The 18,525-nt window shown below is 39.6% G+C and overlaps 1 protein-coding gene across 14 annotated transcripts in view; it reads right to left on the bottom strand.

Annotated features, from left to right (window-relative positions):
* Positions 1-4,172: 4,172 nt before the first annotated feature.
* LOC138990728 (Krueppel-like factor 16) overlaps positions 4,173-18,525 on the bottom strand; it is a 38,969-nt gene continuing 24,616 nt past the window's right edge. Inside the window, exons 2-4 of one of the 14 annotated variants that reach the window (XM_070382738.1) lie at positions 10,910-12,161; positions 6,293-6,391; positions 4,177-5,177 (exon numbers count right to left, since the gene is read on the bottom strand). In XM_070382738.1, the coding sequence (XP_070238839.1) occupies positions 12,132-12,161 (30 nt within the window). In that variant the 3' untranslated portion in view covers positions 4,177-5,177; positions 6,293-6,391; positions 10,910-12,131. Of the gene's footprint in view, positions 12,162-18,525 lie in introns of all 14 variants that reach the window. The other 13 variants (XM_070382739.1, XM_070382743.1, XM_070382744.1 and 10 more) reach the window with 13 other exon arrangements.

Raw genomic sequence — 18,525 nt, 5'->3', positions numbered from 1 at the left:
ATATTTAGTGTCTTTTGCATGATTTAAGTTTCTACGTTTAATACAAACAGATGCATTTATCTTTTAATGGATGATTTTCTGTCACATTCAACTATTTCTTTGCACTAGGTCATGGTATTTTTCTTTTTCTTTTCTGTATGTCTTTCCAAAGTATGTTTAAAATGTTCTCAATCTACCAAATTTTTTTGTGTATGGTGTGAGAAAGGTACATTAATTTTTTCCCACATGAACATGCAATTGTCCTAAAGCCATTTATCGAAAACTCCTTTAAAACTATTGAGTCTGCACGCCTAGTGCTCTGTAACAAGAGAAGCCACTGCCGTGAGAAGCCCACTCCCCTTAGAGAGTAGCCCCCACAGTAACTAGAGAAAACTCATGTGCAGTAGGGAAAACCCAGCAAATAAAGCCAAAGGAACTTTTATTTCCCCACTTTCTGTCATATCAAGTTCTCATATATCTGGACCTTTATTCTACACAATAGATCTATACATCCCAAACTTGCACCACTAGGGCTAATCACAACTTTTTAAGTCCTGTTGTCTTGCCTAAGATATAGGTGCCCCTCCCCTCTAATGATTCTCTTAAAAAAAAAAAAACAAAAAAAACAACTGTCTTGGCTCTCTGTCTTTCCATATTAAGTTAGGTAGGTTTATTGTATTCCATGAAAAATTTTGTTGAGAATTTGTTTGGAACTTCAGTGAATTTCTAGATGACTTTGGCAAGAACTGACACTTTAATATATTAGCTTTTCCCATCCTGAAACATGGAATATTGCTTCATTTATTTTGGTTCTGCTTTTATATAATTCTTGCACCATTTTTTACTAGGCATTTTACTAGCTGTCTTATAGTTTTTATTGTGAATAAAACTCTTTTAAATATTACACTTTTAAATAGAGCACTATTGATTCTTGTATATTGCATATTCTAGCTCCAAACCCTCAACTTTCTTGTTACAATACTTTGCAATTTCCCTAGGACTTTCAAATAAACAATTATATTGCCTGCTAATAATAATCGTTTCTTACTTTACAATGTCTATTTCTTCTTCTAGTCTTACTGTGGTGGCCAGGCTCTCAGCATAACGCGGAACAAGATGCACAATAGTCATCCCTGTCCTACAGCTGACATATCTAGTTACTAGTTATACCCTTAACTCATCATGTTATTGTTATGCAGGATCGAGTTCCCTGACCAGGGATCGGACCCAGGCCCCCTGCTTTGGTAATGCTGCAGTCCTTACCACTGGACCACCAGGGAAGGCCCAAACCATATGTTTTTAGTGTGCATGTGTGTTATCAACTCACTTAAGTTGTGTCCAACTCTTTGTGACTCCATGGACTGAACCTGGAGTGGGTTGCCATTTCCCTCTCCAGGGGATTTTCCCAACCCAGGGACTGAATCCTTGTCTCCTTCATCTCCTGCATCGCAGGCGGATTCTTTGCCCATTGAGCCAGTTACCATTTACCATATTAAGTAAAGGGAAAGTTGCTCAGTTGTGTCCGACTCTTTGCGACCCCATAGACTGTACAGTCCATGGAATTCTCCAGGCCAGAATACTGGAGTGGGTAGCCTTTCCCTTCTCCAGGGGATCTTCCCAACCCAGGGATCGAACCCAGGTTTCCCGCATTGCAGGAGGATTCTTTACCAGCTGGGCCATGAGGGAAGCCCCTATCAAAACCATATCAAGGAAGCTTCTGTCTATTCATAATCCATCAAGAGAATGTTTCGTTTGACTGATTGTCTCCCCCTCTATTTTGGTCACGTCAAGTGGCACCCGGGATCTTAGTTCCCCAATCAAGGATCCAACGTGCGCCCCTGCAGTGGAAGCACTCAGCCACGGGAATGCCAGGGAGGCCCTCATGTTGTTGATTTTTAAAACGAGTGCTGCGTTGTTTCCTCTTTGCATTGAGATGCTATTTTTGTCTTTATCAATGTGGAATGTTACATGGAAAGATTTTCCCGGTGTATATCATTCTTCCATTTTGGCAATCAATTTTCCTTTGCCACAATGAGTGTATTGTAATTGGTGAAAGTGAAATTCTACAATTTAGATTAGTTTAACCATGTTCATGAGAGACTGAACTATATTACTTTCCCTTCACATATCCCATTTAACTTCAACGTCACAGCTGAACTTCCCTCTCCTTTAAAAAAATTTTTCTACTACAGTATTTATAAAGGTGGTTTCTTGAATGTTTGACAGACCACATCATAAACCATCCAGTTCTGGTGGATTACTTGGGAGACTTTAAAAAACAGATTCAGTGTTATTTTACAATGATCCACATTTTTAAAAATATCTAAAACTTCAAATTTATCTACAAATATTCACAATAGTTTTGTTATTAAAAAAAAAAAAAAAACACCTTAACTCTGCGCGTGCATGCTCAGTCACTGTGGGTCTGTCTCTTAGTGACTAGACTGTAGCCCGCCAAGCTACTCAGCCCATGGGATTCTCCAGGCAAGAATATTGCAGCGGGTTGTCATGCCTGCCTCCAGATCTTCCCAACCCAGGGATCAAACCCACATCTCCTGCTTTGCAGGCAAATTAACAGCTGAGCCACCAGGGAAGCCCTTATCTATGTAACAACCTTAACTATATCCTTATCCATGTCTTCTATGATACCAACTTGTTTTACTGCAACTTTGCCAGTGTAAACTCTGTCCTGACTCTGTCACCACTGCTGTTTAGTCTACAAGTCGTGTCCAGCTCTCTTGTGTCCCCATGGACAGCAGTCTGCCAGCCTTCTTTGTCCACGGGATGTGGTTAGCTTCAAAACTTCTCCACATGTTACGTGGCCTGTCAAATCTTTAAGAAACTTTCTTAAGTACTGTTGTGTTTCTCCTGGCCAACATAAAATGCTTTGCTAATTTACATACTAAATGTCAGAAGTTTTGGTGAAATTAGTGGCCTGTAAGATTACATGGACTGGCCAAGAGTGGAGTTGCACGTCCACCCTGCAAGAAAAGGTCAAAGAACCCAGCTTGGTCTGAACCCTCACCCTTTGGGAAGATGTCCTAATATAGGCTCCTGGAAGGTCCTCTGTCCAGCCACGAACAAGGTTTTGCTAAGGGTAACAGAATTCTGCTTCTTGAAGGGGATTTTCAGGTAAGGCAGTAGTTAGGGCATCTCAAAGGCAGAGAACAACTTCCTTAAGCCTGCAGAAGAGGCAGTAAGAACTGTTTAATCTGTGTGGTGACATAAGTCGCTAAGAAACTGTCTTCCTTATGACCTGTTAGGGGCTGATGGGAGGGCAGGAGAGAGAGTGTGTGTGTGGGGTGAGTGGGCTTTCAGTGGGTGCTATTATCTACCAAGGGTGGTACATGAATACATAGGTTTAGGTCAGCTCACAACTGCCACACCTATTTTCTCCTGCTTAAAACCCCTAAAATATATGTGTGTACTGGATCTTCCTTGTGTGAATCATTTTTCCCCATCTCTTTTACGCTTATTCTATCTTATTCCTGCCACTTCTTAGACTATCAAGTGTGTCTGATCTGTACAATAGTACATTCCTTCCCAGTGGCACAGGAAGAGAGGCCCCCAGGAGGGCAGACATTTGTTTGCTTTGCTGCTTCAGCACCAGCAGCCCACTGCCCCCGCACATTAAGGAGGCGCACACAGTAATTCCTGAGCTGCGCGTGGATGCTGGAGAGCAAGACTGCACCAGACATTTCAGCTCTTCTCACGGGACCATTCCTTTCCCTCCACCCAGTCTCAGGTTTAGAGGCTGCTGTGCAGAGCTCTGCACCCCGCTCCCGGAGGCTGCAGCACCAGCAGGGGTCCCGGGCCCCCTTCCTGGAACTGTCAGGCTCTGTCTCGCTGTAAAAGCCCCACAGTTCAACGGCGAGGTTCTCAGCCAAGATGACGACCCTGAAGGCCAGTGTCTCTTCCAGTTCCTCCGTGCATTGCTCTGTTCTCTCTTCATTTCCGGCAGTTGGGACTTCCTTTTGCTGTTGGCTGTGCACAGCTTATGCTTTATTTGACATCTGAGTCTGGAGCCATGGGATGGTTATCTTAGTTCGGTCGGCCCTTCCATCGAGATTCCTGGAAACAAACCACGTAAGGGGGTAGGACAGTAACCACCATCTTAAGCCACAGTTCGGCAGTTCTCTATTACACTGCAGTAAAATTCACTCACTCACTGATGCACTCTGAAAAGCAGAACAAATGAAGAAAACAGAAACTGAAGAGTTGGGAGAAAATGTTTATTCAGTAAAACGGTATGAGGTTCAAAACCAGTAAAACAGGGAAAGGAGAAGTTACCAGCGGGGGATTTTGAGGGGTTCCTTTAAAACACGGCAACTGCGAAGTGATTTGGACAAAAATTTCATAGGTGACAAAGGTTCAGATACCATATGCACTATGCTGAAAGGCACCTGATAGTTTGATTTGTATCAGTAGTACTAAGAATAATTTTCCCTACACTTCCATCTTTTCTAAGGAACATGCAATCAATGAAGACCTAGTCGGCTTTAATGCTTTGTGTGTGTCTCAAGTTACCAAAATTAACTGTAAGAGTTACAGGATGAAGGAGAGACCCGTATGTTTGTGTTGAGAAAGTATTAACCTTTAATCGTACAACTTAATCCTCAGGTAGGCCTTTGCTGTTCATTCTTCCCTACAACACCGGCATGATGGAACTATAATTACTTGATCACCACTTACATCTTAGTTCTGTTTTTCAACAGGGAACAAAGGGTACAATTAATTTAAACACCTTTAACAATAAAAAATTGTGTATTAGGTAAAATAAATAGGCTTCCCCCCACCCCCCACAAGGGTATGGTATGAACTGAACTAACTCCACTCATGAAGTAACTGAGTGTGTTCTAGTAAGCAGGTCCAGTGCTGGCACTATATGAGTATCACCTCCGATTAAGTTATAAGAACTTAGAAAAGACCTGAGAGACCAGAGCACCACCAGAGGACTCTAGCCCTTCACATCCTGGAGTCTGTATTTCTACCATTACAAGTCACTGAAGCATGCCCACTTTGTAGAGTCAGACAGATACAATGATTCGATCACTGTCATGTGGCGAGAAAGCAGCAGATGCTGTAACATGACCCCAGGGCCTTGATTCCAGGAGCAACTCTTTTGTGCTGCCATTGTGATGCTTTATTCTCCACCAGGCGGTCATTTTCTCACTTCAGTTTTTTTTGTAAGGAAAACACTGTGAAGAAGCAAAGTAAAAAAACTGATTGAATCCTTGGGAGTACAGTGGCAAATAACTTAAAAAAAAAATAAGAAAGAAAGGTGTTTGGAGAAGACGCCCAACTTTTTTTAAATTTTGCTGCACTGGGTCTTAGTAGCAGCATGTGAGAACTTTAGTCACGGCATGGAAACAAACTCTTTAATTCCCTGAGCAGGGATTGAACCCAAGCCCCCTGCACTGGAAGCACAGAGTCTTAACCCTTGGACCACCAAGGAAGTCCCTATGCCCAGGATTTTTGAGAATATTTCTACTGAACACCTTTGTTCCAACATTATCTTCTTCTGAGAGAGGAGGGGACCTTATTTAAACAGGAATAAACTTTTTTCCTCCAACAAAACTTATCATGCCAGACACTGAATTTATGAAGACAAATAAGCTTGTTTCTGTCCTCAAGGGGCTCATAATCTAAGTGGAGCACTACACATGCAGATAAACTGGTGACGATTCTTGCACCAGTGCTAAGCAGCCCTGCTAGCACCCACAGCATGGTGCTGAATGAGAGGACAGCGGAAGACGTGTGTATGGCACAACGAGAGGAACTCTCCCCCTTTCACCTGGGAGACCCAAGATACAGGTAGCATTAGGACATCTGAACAGAGTTTTGAAGAGCGAGTTATTTCCTGAGGGCTTAGTATGGGCCAGATACCATACTAAGGGACTATCTGGATTATCTAATTAAATTACGGCTACAATTTAGGAGACAGGTAACCAAGTTTTACAAATGAATTCAGATGGTTTAATCTAGGACTCAATCTGCTAAATATTAACACTGTGAGCTACTGACATACACACACGCACAGTAAAACAGATCACCGGTTGGAGTCACAGGGATAAAGGGGTGTATAACATCCAAATGTTCTCATTTACACAAAAGGCTATGAAGTCAGGATGCTGCAGGAATTAGCCAAAGGTCACATAACACAGACAGAGATAATCCTTTCTCCTCTCAAGGGCTCGTCCATCCCTGGTATGATCACGTGCTCCTGCAAATGTTACTCTCTTCATGCCTTTCCCTTTAGCTTTTCCCTTTAGACACATCACCAAAGGCCACCTCAAACCACGTGCCAACTTACCAAAGGGCGAAGTTGTTGAAGGACAAACGGTTGGATGGGGCTGGCCTACATCTAAAACAAGATATTTACTGTAAATACCAGTGTTTCATAAGCAATGATCTGCAAAGGTTGAGAAACAAGTAAAACAGGTTTGCCAACTTTTAAGAACACTGCTTCTCACACACTCAACCTGTTACACACAGAAGTAACTGCAAGGCATGGATTAAACCCCAGATAGCCACAGGACTGGAGAAGAGACTTGCACTCTGTCTACCCAGAGCTCTGCCTCCAGCCCTTACAGCCACAAATCCCTGTATGGCGTGGCAACAGTAGGTTTTCTAGGCACTTGAGTTAGTGTTCCTAACACGAGCCCTGGGACTCTTCTACCTACCCTGTCTGAGATGCCTGGGATCTGTTCAATCATTTTTTATACACAAGCAAACAGTACGGACTGTTCATTCTGTTTGTTCAGTTTGAAACAAAAACTTTAAATGCCTGTGTGGAAATAAAAAGCTTAAATAACTTCCTTGGGGTCATAATAAAACTCTGCCAAGGGTCACAATAAAACTCTGCCATTCTTATTATGTAAGCAGTTTTAAAAATATACTTTAAAGGTTCAAGGAGGATGACTACTGAGACTGACTGTGATTCAAACGCAATGACTTTACTCATGCTAGTGCACAATTCTCATCTCCTGTTCTGGTTTAGGTTTAACATACAGATGGAGAGAGTGGTTATGCAACATTTCTGGTACCACTGCATTTACTCCCCACATTAAAGGGAAGATCCAGTTATAAATCCTACTGATTCGAGAACTATAACAATATGAAAACTGACAAGAGCCGGAGTATCAGCAAGCTTATTAATAAGGGCAAAAGTAAACATTTATCTGGAGGCACGGCATACACTGGTTCTGAAAGGTATGAAAATTAGAATCACACATTTAATCACACACTTTACGTGCTCCATTCTAGACTGACCATATACCTGAGGGTCAATCTCGCCCATGTATTTAGTTTTCCAATCTCTACAAATGTCTCAGACCCACAGCCTGCATCTCTGAACCACTTATGTACGGTACCCAGGGTGCTTGCTCTGAGCTCAGGAATCTCCATCACTTTAACTGTTTGTAATTACAAAGCAACTTAACTTTTCTGAGTCCCAGTTTCCTCAACTGTAAAGCACACTAATAACACTTAAAGGGCTGCTGCAAGGCTTAGATGAGAACATTATGCAAGTATCTAATAAAATACTTGTATCATAAAAGGTGTTCCATATACATTATTACTGCCTGATGAATACTCAGTAATAATGAAAGCTGTATTAAAATGAGGGACAAATTGAGGGGAACACCCAAGGTCTGAGGATTGCTGATGCAAAGATAAAGAACTGACAGAACAGACGTTCCTTTTTATGAGAGTTTTTAAAAAACTGATCAGAATAAATGTCTTAGAAGAAATCTTTATGTAACTATAAATAAAATTTGAAACGATTAGAAAATACTCCGTGCATTCCTCAAGATTTGGTCCCCTCTATCTCAGTATATAAAATACTGGCTCATGTAATCAACGACGGTATTTCTTAGCCTTGATGAAATAAGTTTCAAAAGATTAAAGGATAATGTATTCAGCATAATGCATTTATAATACTAAGGGTGCAACGGGCCTTCCTAAGACAACAAAACCCAGAAGTTACCAAAGACTACGTAATGGTTTAAAATAAAGTTTTAAAAAACACATGACAGATTAGGAGGAAGTACTTGCAACACATATATAGTAACCCAATCCAAAATATATAGCGTTCCTAGAAAACAATGAGAACAAATGAACAAATCAAAAGAAATGTGGGTTAAGGGGATGAACAATCAAACAAATAAAAATGAAAGAAAGAAAACCAACAGAAATGTGAAAAGATATTAACTTTGCTCTTAGACAAGGGAATGAAAATAAAGAGATTTTTTTTGCGGCCATCAGATCAGCAAAAAAAACGAACAAGAACGGTAATGCCCTGGGGGCAAGCGTGTGAGGGAACCAGCACTAGACTGCCAGCGAAGGGTAACCCGGCACAGACTCCTGGGAGAACAATTCTGCAGTACCTGTAAGTATTTCAAATAGATATGTTCCTTGACACAGCAATTATACCTTTACAAATGGTCTTGCAGAAATAATCACACAAAATATGCATCTAAATACTCTGTATTTTGCAGGACAGCCTACAACAGTGAAGCACTGGAGCAACCTTTGCATTCACCAACAGGTAATCTGGTGTATTTACATACAGAACTAAAAAAAAATACGTGAGACACAGATATGGAAAGTTCTCCAAAGCATGGAAAAAAGTACAAGATATGGTATGATTTCATGGTATAATAAATCCCAAATATATCACCAAGCTTGGAAGGATCACCATTATTAATACTGTGGAGTGTAAGAAAAAGGTGGCCAGTGGTATGTGACTGTGAAGAGAATATTTTTATATACTCTTCACATCTAGTCTAAATAATACAGAATGACCACATATTTAGAAAGTTATCTCAGAATGCAGGATTTCCCAGTACCTATTTCCCAAACTCCATTTCTCATTCAAAGTCATATCTTTACTTGAAATAACCCAGTGTTCTGGTTAATATGGTATCTTTATGTGCTAATGACTATGTTACTACAAAATTTTAAACAATGATTATATACATAAATAGAATACCTAAAACAATAATTTTCAGAGATACCTACAGAATAAGGAAAATTTATGTCAATATTAAGACAACTATATACCTTTAGCAACCTTTATACTTCTTCAAAGAAATCTTACAAAACCCTTATTTTTCCAGGGAATTTGAACTCCTATAAAAGTTGCATGAAGAACAAGTAGCAAAGAAATTTTTTCAAACTACTTTTGAAAAACAAACAGCCCCAATCCTATATTTAAGTAGCTTTAGACAGCAGGACAAATACTGACCATATAGCTTAACAGTTCTAAAGAACCACTTTGAAATAAGCAAGGAAAAGGTTGGAACTTTTAAAAGCCAGTTATAATTGCATCTGGTTAATCCCAAGAAAGATAGCTAAGTAGATGAACAGGTTCTACTGCTATGATTTTAGTTGATGGAAGAATTTTACTCAGCCTCACAGGAATATTATGCATAAAATTATACAAACATCCTCAGGACAGGTTCTCTTCCATAAAGTTAAAGGAAGTTAAAGCTAATATTAATAAATAATCCTAATTTATATAAATATAAAAATCCTAAAAGTGAAACTGCTATTGGTTTCATAATGCACTGGTAACTTAAAAGTTAAAAACAAAACAAACTAAATCCCACCTTTCATTGAAAGCCAGAAAAAGCCAGAATTTGATACTATCATCTCTATAGTTTAAAAACAAACCTTAATATCACAAGCCATTAACAACAAAAAGAGATCATTTAATTAATTATAATTGTGCATAATATTTTCCACTGAATAACATCTTACCTTTATCAAAAGGTAAAACTGCTTTTTTAAAAAAACTGAAACGAATAAACTAAAAGGCAAACTCATGTGTATCAGATTCCCCATGATAAGTGACAGTTTTCAACTACTGAAGTCTATAGGAGACATTTGTTTGGAAGCATGAAATCCTACTATTGGGAACTGATGGGATGAGAAAGATGTAATGAAACAGGAAGAAGCTAAATAATTTAAGCCAAATGCATAGCAAATAATCATGAGGAGAGATAACAAATCTTCAAACTTGATAGAAAATAGCTGGAGTTTAATTTCAGAACATGTCAAATATTGTAAAAATCCAACTATATTATGTTCTCTATCAATCAATGAAATGAAAAATGACAACTGGAAAATAATGGGGGAAAATGGGAACATTTTAACATTTATCCAGATTCTGTAACATTTAAAACTTATAAGCACATGTTCATCAGAAAAAATTCTAATAAATGTACAGTTTTCAAAGAAATCAAGGCATGTATTATCTAAAATGTGGGAGACAGCTCAGTATTACAGAATGCTTTATAGTATTAACTAAAACAAGATAAAGTGAAAAAAATTTTTTTGACTCAACTACAACTCAACTTTCACATAGAGCTTTTTCTAAGTGCTGAAGTGAGACACAGCTGATAGCCCAAATGATACTATGATCAGAAAAGTGTGTAATATAAAGATACGAACACAGGACTATTAAACAAAAGAAAAAAGCAATAAATTAAAAAACTATAAATTAGAAATTTAAGCTATAAGGTGTTTGGAAGCCTAAACCACAATGATATGCTAAATGAATGCTTTTTCATATTGGAGAATATGAAAGAAAAATTTTATATTTTATTCACTGAGGTTCAAAGGTAAATTGATGGGGAACCTCCAAATATGCTTAATCTGAAAACATGAAAAAACACTTTTCATAAAACTACCCTTAGGTTATATGATGCTTCCATAATGCACTGATACTTCTCTTCAAGTATTATAAATTATTAAATAACTTAAGCATTTCACAAGTTTCAAATGAAAATGTGAAACTCACTGAAATATGTTTTATATCCAAGTACATAACAGAATAACTCCCACTTAATAAAAAGAAACTTAAAACACACACACAAAATTTTAGTTTACTGAACAAACAGAATACAATTAGAAAGACAGCACTCACCTGTTCAGGAACAAGTCTCCCTGTCTGGACTTCACATTTTTATTTAACTGTGACTTTTTCATAAACATAGACATCTTCCTGAGTACAGGCATCAAATGTGAACTCTAATTCTGAATGTAGGCATAGATAAATTTATGGATACTTGCCAAGCTGTTAAAACTGTCCTTCAGTACTTCTGACTTGGTGGCTGTTGTTTACTTTGTTTTTCACCTATATAGAATATGAATGTATCATCAAAAAATGAAAAGCAGAGGTGATTTCACGGGGCTGAAAAACAAAGTTATAGAAAGTTAATTTTAAGTACAGTGTTTTCAATAAGAGCATGAAATATGAGAGTATCATATAAATCAAACAATATATATCTAGAACTAATTATCAGGTGTTAGCTTATCTTTAAATTATCTATAAATGTTTGGCACAACTATGCTCCAAAAAAAAAGGATGACCAACATGTTTCTGAAATAACAATAATAACAGCTACCATTTATCAGGAGCTCAGTGTGTACCAGGAATTATTACAACACTTGACCGCTATTAACTTATTTATTACGTTAACTCATTTAATCTAATGATTAAATTACGTTAACTCATTTAATAACAATCCTATTAGGGAGGTACTATTATAATCCCAATTTAGCAGACTGAGGAAATGGAGAAATAATTTTCCCAAAGTAACACACCTAGTATGCGGTAGTACCAGGATATGAGTTCAAGAAGCTGGGCTTCAAAACCCTACCACTAAATCACAGTGATTTCAAACCATTTCCATTAAATTGGAAAGCCGGTATCGTCTTTATTGCTAAAATAAAAATGAGTCTGATCTACTTTAAACAGAACAGCAATTATTCACTGAACACTTAAAATAGGCTATGTACTATTATTAGGCATTCTCACTGGCAGAACAACAGCTAGCCCGTTAGCATTTACCGGGACTTAACGTGACAAGCACTGACTAACGAACCACTCTGCGCTCATCACAGAGGTCGGTCCTTACAACGATCCTGTGAAGTGGATACCATACCTATTTTGCAGATGAGAAAAGCACTGAGGTGTGAAGCAGTGCCTTTCCCTCCTCCAAATCACACAGCAAACTGTCCGGCACAGCCCAGGCGGCTCCAGGGGTCTGTTGTCAGAGCCCCTCTTGTCGGAGCACAGCGCGAGCTCCACAGGGCCGGCACGCCACCACTCCAGTGAGGACATTCCTTTGCCCAACCCCCGAGTCTCACGTCATGTTAGAGATACAACAATACAACTGCAAAGATATGACAGTAATGAAAGTTTACAGTAATTACATTACAAGAAAAAAAAAATCAAGCCTCTGTGTACTATTTTTGCCATATCCTCTATCCGTGTTAATGGCTGACAGTCCAAGTCAGCTGAAGTAAACATCCACCTCCCAGCCGACTCGTGTGTTACAGCTGAGTGTAGGATGTTTACATGAACTGAAAACTTGGTTTAAAGCAGGACTTACACAATCCTTTACCGTATTTGCACCGGTCCTTTCCTTGAGACTCAAATTTAAATTAAGGGATATATGATGAATAATTTATATGATTTTTTTAAAAAGATAACTTTGTAGAATCTGTTGAAAAAAGAACAGGAGGTACAAAGATTGACATGAATGAGGTAAAAGTCCAGTCAAGAGGTATTTCTGAGACAAGGTTTAGAATCCAGGGGAAAAGGAACAAGTGATGTTCTTCTTGTAACTGGTGGTGATATAGCAGACGTCTCATGAATGTTCCAGACCTACATGTGGCTGGGTTTACAGCCTTCCCTTCCAAACAAGCCAGCCTGCGTTTACAGGAACCTGCCTGATGGCCGGGATGGCACATCGGGAACCCATTCTTCCTCAGGAAGGAGCTTCCTGTTTCGAGTCGAAGACAAAGTTAGCAGCACACGTGTGAGGAGCTCAGGGCCCCGAGGCAGCCTCCTTGCCCCCAGCCTCTCCTCATCTCCTCCCCATGCTCCTGCCTCAGGATGTTCACCTCACGAACACGTCTCCACACTCTAACCCGGGTCCTCCTCCTCCTGCCCAAGTGTTGCTAAGTCGCCTCCCAGGAATCCGTCGTCTCTCTGGATTCCTCTGATTAAGAAAATACTACCACTGATACCTCTATAAAGCACTTTAAGCAGCCCGATCAATACACTTGCCTCGAAGAAGAGAAAAATCCTCAAACTTGGAAGTAAAATTAAATAACAGAATGATTGCCAGCAAACTCTAAAGTAATCTCTGGAATTTCACGGGCCTTCCAGGACCTTTGTGAACCTCCTGTCTCTACCTGGCCTCCTGTCTCTTCAGGCCACTTTTCCTGATTCAAGATTAAATCAGGAGTTCTGATTAAATTCTCAAGTTCTCAAGATTAAACATACACATTTTTTTTTCCTCTACAAATATACTGTTTTTTTGCTTCAAGTATTCCACCGCAACACTATTATTTTTCCTTCCGCTTTTCTTTGCAAATATATTCAAACAGGTTTTGTGGGCTAGACAATGAATATGATGCTTTCTCTGGGAGAAAAGTGGGTCCCAGATTTCCAACAAATCTTTTTCAAAACAAATTTTTGGATTACTGTATGTTTTTAAGTTAGGGATTGTATGCACATTTCTCTTCAGTTGCTAATTGGGCATGGATACTGAACAGTGAGGGATTCCCAGGTGGCTCAGTAGTAAAGAACCACCTGTCAATGCAGGAGACACAAGAGACATGAGTTCGATCCCTGGGTCGGGAAGATCCCTTGGTGAAGGAAAGGGTAATCCACTCCAGTCTTCTTGCCTGGGAAGTCCCATGGACAGAGAGGAGCCTGGTGGGCTATAGTCCATGGGGTCACAAAGAGCCGGACATGACTGAACAACCGCCACCACTGACCCAGGAGACGAACGGAAGATGAGCCATGGTTCTGAAAGCCTAGACTTAGGACAGCAGCATCGGCAGCACGTGGGCATTTAGGAGAAGCAAGCATCACCGCAGACCTAGTGAATGAGAAAGTCTCGCAAGGCCCAGCAATCAGTATTTTAATTAACAATCTCTCCCAAGTAATTCTGATATCTGCTATTATTTGAAAACCAACGCGTTAATAACGGTGTTACCAAACATGCTGGAGAGCCAGAGCAAAGAGCAGTGAACATCAAATTGTCAGGAAGTTTGTAATATGCTAAAGAATGAAGAAAAAAAAAAAACCCACCCAACATCAAAACACCCACCACACTGTCCACCTGTAAGGAACCAGGCCGGGTAAACTGGCAGAGACAACCTAAAACAGCACAGTTTTGAAAAGTGATTAAGTTTGGACTCACACTTGAAACTTTTTTTCCCCTGAATACCCACCGCAAATAGAGGTACATTCACTCAATGAATAAAGCTTTATCCAGAGGAATGGAGGGAGCCAGTCAGAGTAAAAGCGACTCCGGCACCAAGACCAAGGAGGACCTGTCAAACAGCGACCTTCAACAGAGAACATCTGCACACAAATGTGTCTAACTGGAAATGAACCTGCAGACACAATTGTGCAGTTTTGCTTTTAAAAAGTAACCCCTTAGAAATCTCAAAGCAAATGCTAAGGAAAAAAAGCCTGTCATTTTCAGAATACTACTCAGCAACTAAAAATGTTTTACTTTCAATCAAAATATCTTCTTAGGAAAGAATTTCTGAGCTTTCTGGGACCTGTCAATAAAGACCACACACTTCTTCCTCAATACTAAATTAAAATGTGGGGAGACAAGCTGTTATAGGTTTATTAGCAAAAACTAATGCTCAAACATTTTAAAGTATTTGTCCTATACAGTCAATTGCTATATTGGCAGGTCATTTGGGAAGTCTGTGGTTCTTCCAAATTAAAACATAAAGAAGTCATCTGCAGATGACTTTCATAAGGTGGTATTCCAGTACACTAAGGCAAGGGCATCCAGAATTAAAGCTGACATGGCCTCTGATTCACCTCATCAGGGCAGAATAACATGGAACAAATGTTATGTAACACAGATTGTACATTAATCCTGCAGCCAGGGGTGAGGGGCTGGGCTGGGCAGAGGGTGACAGCTTTGTGCAAGACACGCATCCTCCTTTCAGCACAGATCTGGGCTATCATTTTAACAAGCCTCTCAAATCCAGCCAGGCAAATTATTAAACTGGGCAGTTTCTATCCATCTTACTGAATCTCAAGGCTGTGTAACACAACTTTTCATAGGAAACACTGTCACCTTGTCTAACAGAACAACCCTGTTAGCAGAGGACTTGTTCTACCCTTTGAGGGGACATGCCTCGGGCTCTCAGAGCCCAAATGGCCCCATCTGTTTGCTGCTATCTGGACTCTGAGGCCTACATCAGAGGGTCAAGGAGTACATAAAAAACCTGCTTTACTAAGAGTTCAGCAGGAAGGGACACTTGCTGCAAGCGAATCATCAAGCTTGAAAATTATACTTCAAGTTGCAGAGCCACCTGTGTCTGAAGCAGCTCACCACCCTCCTTCCCCTCCTCCACGCTGGCCACATCAGGCTTGTAAACTAGCACTCTGGCGAAGGAGTGTTTAAGAAGTGGGGCTGCTGCAGGAACACAACTGGGCAGCTACAAGATGCCCCAAACTGTCATCTGCTCCTCTGCAGAAAGGACACAGTAGCCCCTGCAGCAAAACAAAACCGCTGGTGCAGCCCGGTGCACGCAAGGTGCCCTACTTGGTGCTGATGGCCAGGAAAACGGATAATTATAAGGATATGACGGCCTCGCCCTCAGAAGATGTGCACGTAAAAAGTTACCAAGGGCTTTACCTTTTGGTTTAATTATGCACTGAGCCCTATACAGTAATATGTTCAGCAGTTTAGTATTAATACATGATAAAAATACTAAAGCTTTCCTGAAGAGAAAGGTTTCAATAAAACAGAAATGTTTTCCAGTGTCTACAAGATAAATAGAGGTAAGAAAGCAAATTTTCAAAACGCGGAGAAAGAGCTGTTGTAAAATTATACATTATCAACAGTCTGCATTGAATGTCGGCTGTGAGAAAAGCCCTGTATTCTTCAGCTCTGTGGGGAAACCCAAAAAAATAGACTCAGTGCATCTGCTCACAAGGCATCAACATGCGAATAAGGAAGAGAAAAGCCAAGTGATGACCTGAGAATACGCAGGAAAACATACTCAATAAACTGAGACAAATATAACCAACGGTGAATGCTGTAAAAAGGCTCAGAAGTTTGAGGTCCTGCAAAAGTTTTTAGAGGACAGTTCTGACTAGGAGCTGTGACGTCACTCAGGGTGGAGAACAGGAAGCTGGGGTGGGGGTGTTGAGAGGAGAGAGACAGAGTTTATACACACATTTCTTCACTACAGAGAAAACTGAAAATTTCTAGGTTATATACTGCTGGGCGGTAGGGTGGGGCGGAGGTGATAAATTTACTCTCAAGAACGTCTACAGAATTTCTAAAGGAGGAAATCAGTCTTCTGAACTGCTGGGAAGTCAAACTCTAGCCTACTTGGAAAGGCAATAAAGAATGTGAGTTCACTGACAGGGTAAAAACCAGAAATAAGAATCCATAGTGGAAAAAAAAAATTTCTTTTTAACAGAATTCTCTAAAGCCCAGCAGCAGCAGCAGCATCTTAAAGTCTGGAAGCTCGGCTGGCATCTGCTCCAGGATATCCTGTTTTGAAGAGAGCATCCCACACTACTCGGCATGAAACACGCATTCGCACAGAGCACAGTGAAGGCAGAACCCCAAAGATTCCTGGTGTTCATCCACACACTTTACAGGCACGCCCCCCACCCCCCCCCCCAATTCTACCTCTTAAGATGTAATTACACTGAAATGACGTCTGCGAATAGCCGGTAGCAGCAAACATCTGACTGAAAGCTTAGCTGTGTGGTACAGCTTCCAGTCGGGGATGTTTACAACAACAGACCTTCTGCACAAGTTAACAGAGGGCATCGACACAAGTATTGCTGGTCACCATCTCTAAATGCTTGTTAGGCCTTTTAGTCCTGAACACTATCTGTGACATTTTGGGACAAAAAAATGAAATGATTAATGAAATTCATTAGCAAGAGATAAGTGGTTTATCAACAGCAATTTTTCCTGAATAAATTATTACAAAAGACAATATGCATTGTAAAGTTATCTTGGCAAATTAGTAACATTAAAGATATGACCCAGTTATTCTATACGAAGATACACTTTCTATTTGATATGTGCAAAAAATGAAGTTTTCTCTCCCGTAACCCAGAGTTTCAGAATTAATAATAAACACACCAGAATGACAATCCGAATAATCAGACAGACCAAACATTTGCCTGAAACAGTCTGAAGGCATGCCTGCTGCCCTGATGCTGTCATTAAAAGTGACTCTTGCATTAACAAAAGCATCCTAATCTAGGTCACGAGTACAGTGGGTCTCACTGGCAGTGGACCTGTACTAAGACTCGCATGCTTTCTTCGCCCGTGCCCAGCTGAGTTAGGTTAGAGATGCACATACAGGCCATGGAGATAACAAAGCAAGGCAGGTAATAAGCAAACGAACTCCTGACCTTGGCTTTGTTTATAAGCAGTGATAGGCTAAAATCGTTTTGCTACCACACCACTTTCCTGAAAGACAGAAGGAAGATTAGGTGACAAAAAAAATCGGCACGCCACCAAAACCAAGAGTTGCTTTCATCTAAAGTATGTGAAGTTACTGTTTCTTAAAAAAAAAAAAAAAAAAAAAACCCAGTTAAAACAATTAAGAGTATACAATTAAGTTTCAGTGATTTCCAAGAAATGAACACACACACACAGACAGACACCCTACAGGATAACTACTGAACACATCAATACACACAATTTTGAAAGGCTACTAATTTTCTAATATTAATTAATTTCTTTGAGAAACTATGGAGTAAGTGATTTCGGTCACTGATATTTACTGTGGTAATATTTAATGTTGCTTTCTGCATTTTTTTTTGCTTTAAATGTCATAAATAACTACCCATTACAGAAACAATGCTAGAAATAATGAGGAAAGTGCATGTGGTCTCTATGGATACAAGATGACCTTCATTATTTCTGAAGACAAATACTTAAAAAAAAGAACCCAGTGGCTATTTCCAACAAAGGGTATTCAAGCTGTTCTGCAATTGAAAATTTCCAGATTTAAATTAGGAAAAAAAGTTATTTCATGCCCAGGTAGGCACACAATACTTGACTAATTAGGATGCTGCATACTGAGTTGCAATGAACCAGTGATTGCAAGTCTCTCCTTCAAACAATTTCCCTGTTTTTCTGTTTTAAAGGTTGATAAAAAGACTGACATCTTTATCAGAGCTACTATATTTAATTCTCACATATAATATATAAAATATTTTCTTCAGGGTTGTTAGGGAATTTTGTCAAATGCTGTAATTTGTTTATGATGTGTTCTTGAAGACAGTTGAAAACTAAACGTATAGAAGTTGAATAATTAAGTATGTTCTAATAAAATCAATTATGAATATTCTATAAAGTATCTAGACACAAATTGTAATTACAATATGTAACCTGTATTTCACAAATGTTCTTTTTGCTCTTGTATTCATCATTAAAAACCGAGTAAGCAGGTTGAATCTAATGAAGGTACAGCTGAGGCTAAAGATGAACACGTTTTGGTGTGCGTAACGAC

Source organism: Bos mutus, chromosome 14 (genome assembly GCF_027580195.1).
Source record: "Bos mutus isolate GX-2022 chromosome 14, NWIPB_WYAK_1.1, whole genome shotgun sequence".
Classification (NCBI taxonomy): domain Eukaryota; kingdom Metazoa; phylum Chordata; class Mammalia; order Artiodactyla; family Bovidae; genus Bos; species Bos mutus.
Note: the sequence above shows the minus strand (reverse complement) of the source record. Positions and strands in the feature narration are given on the sequence as shown.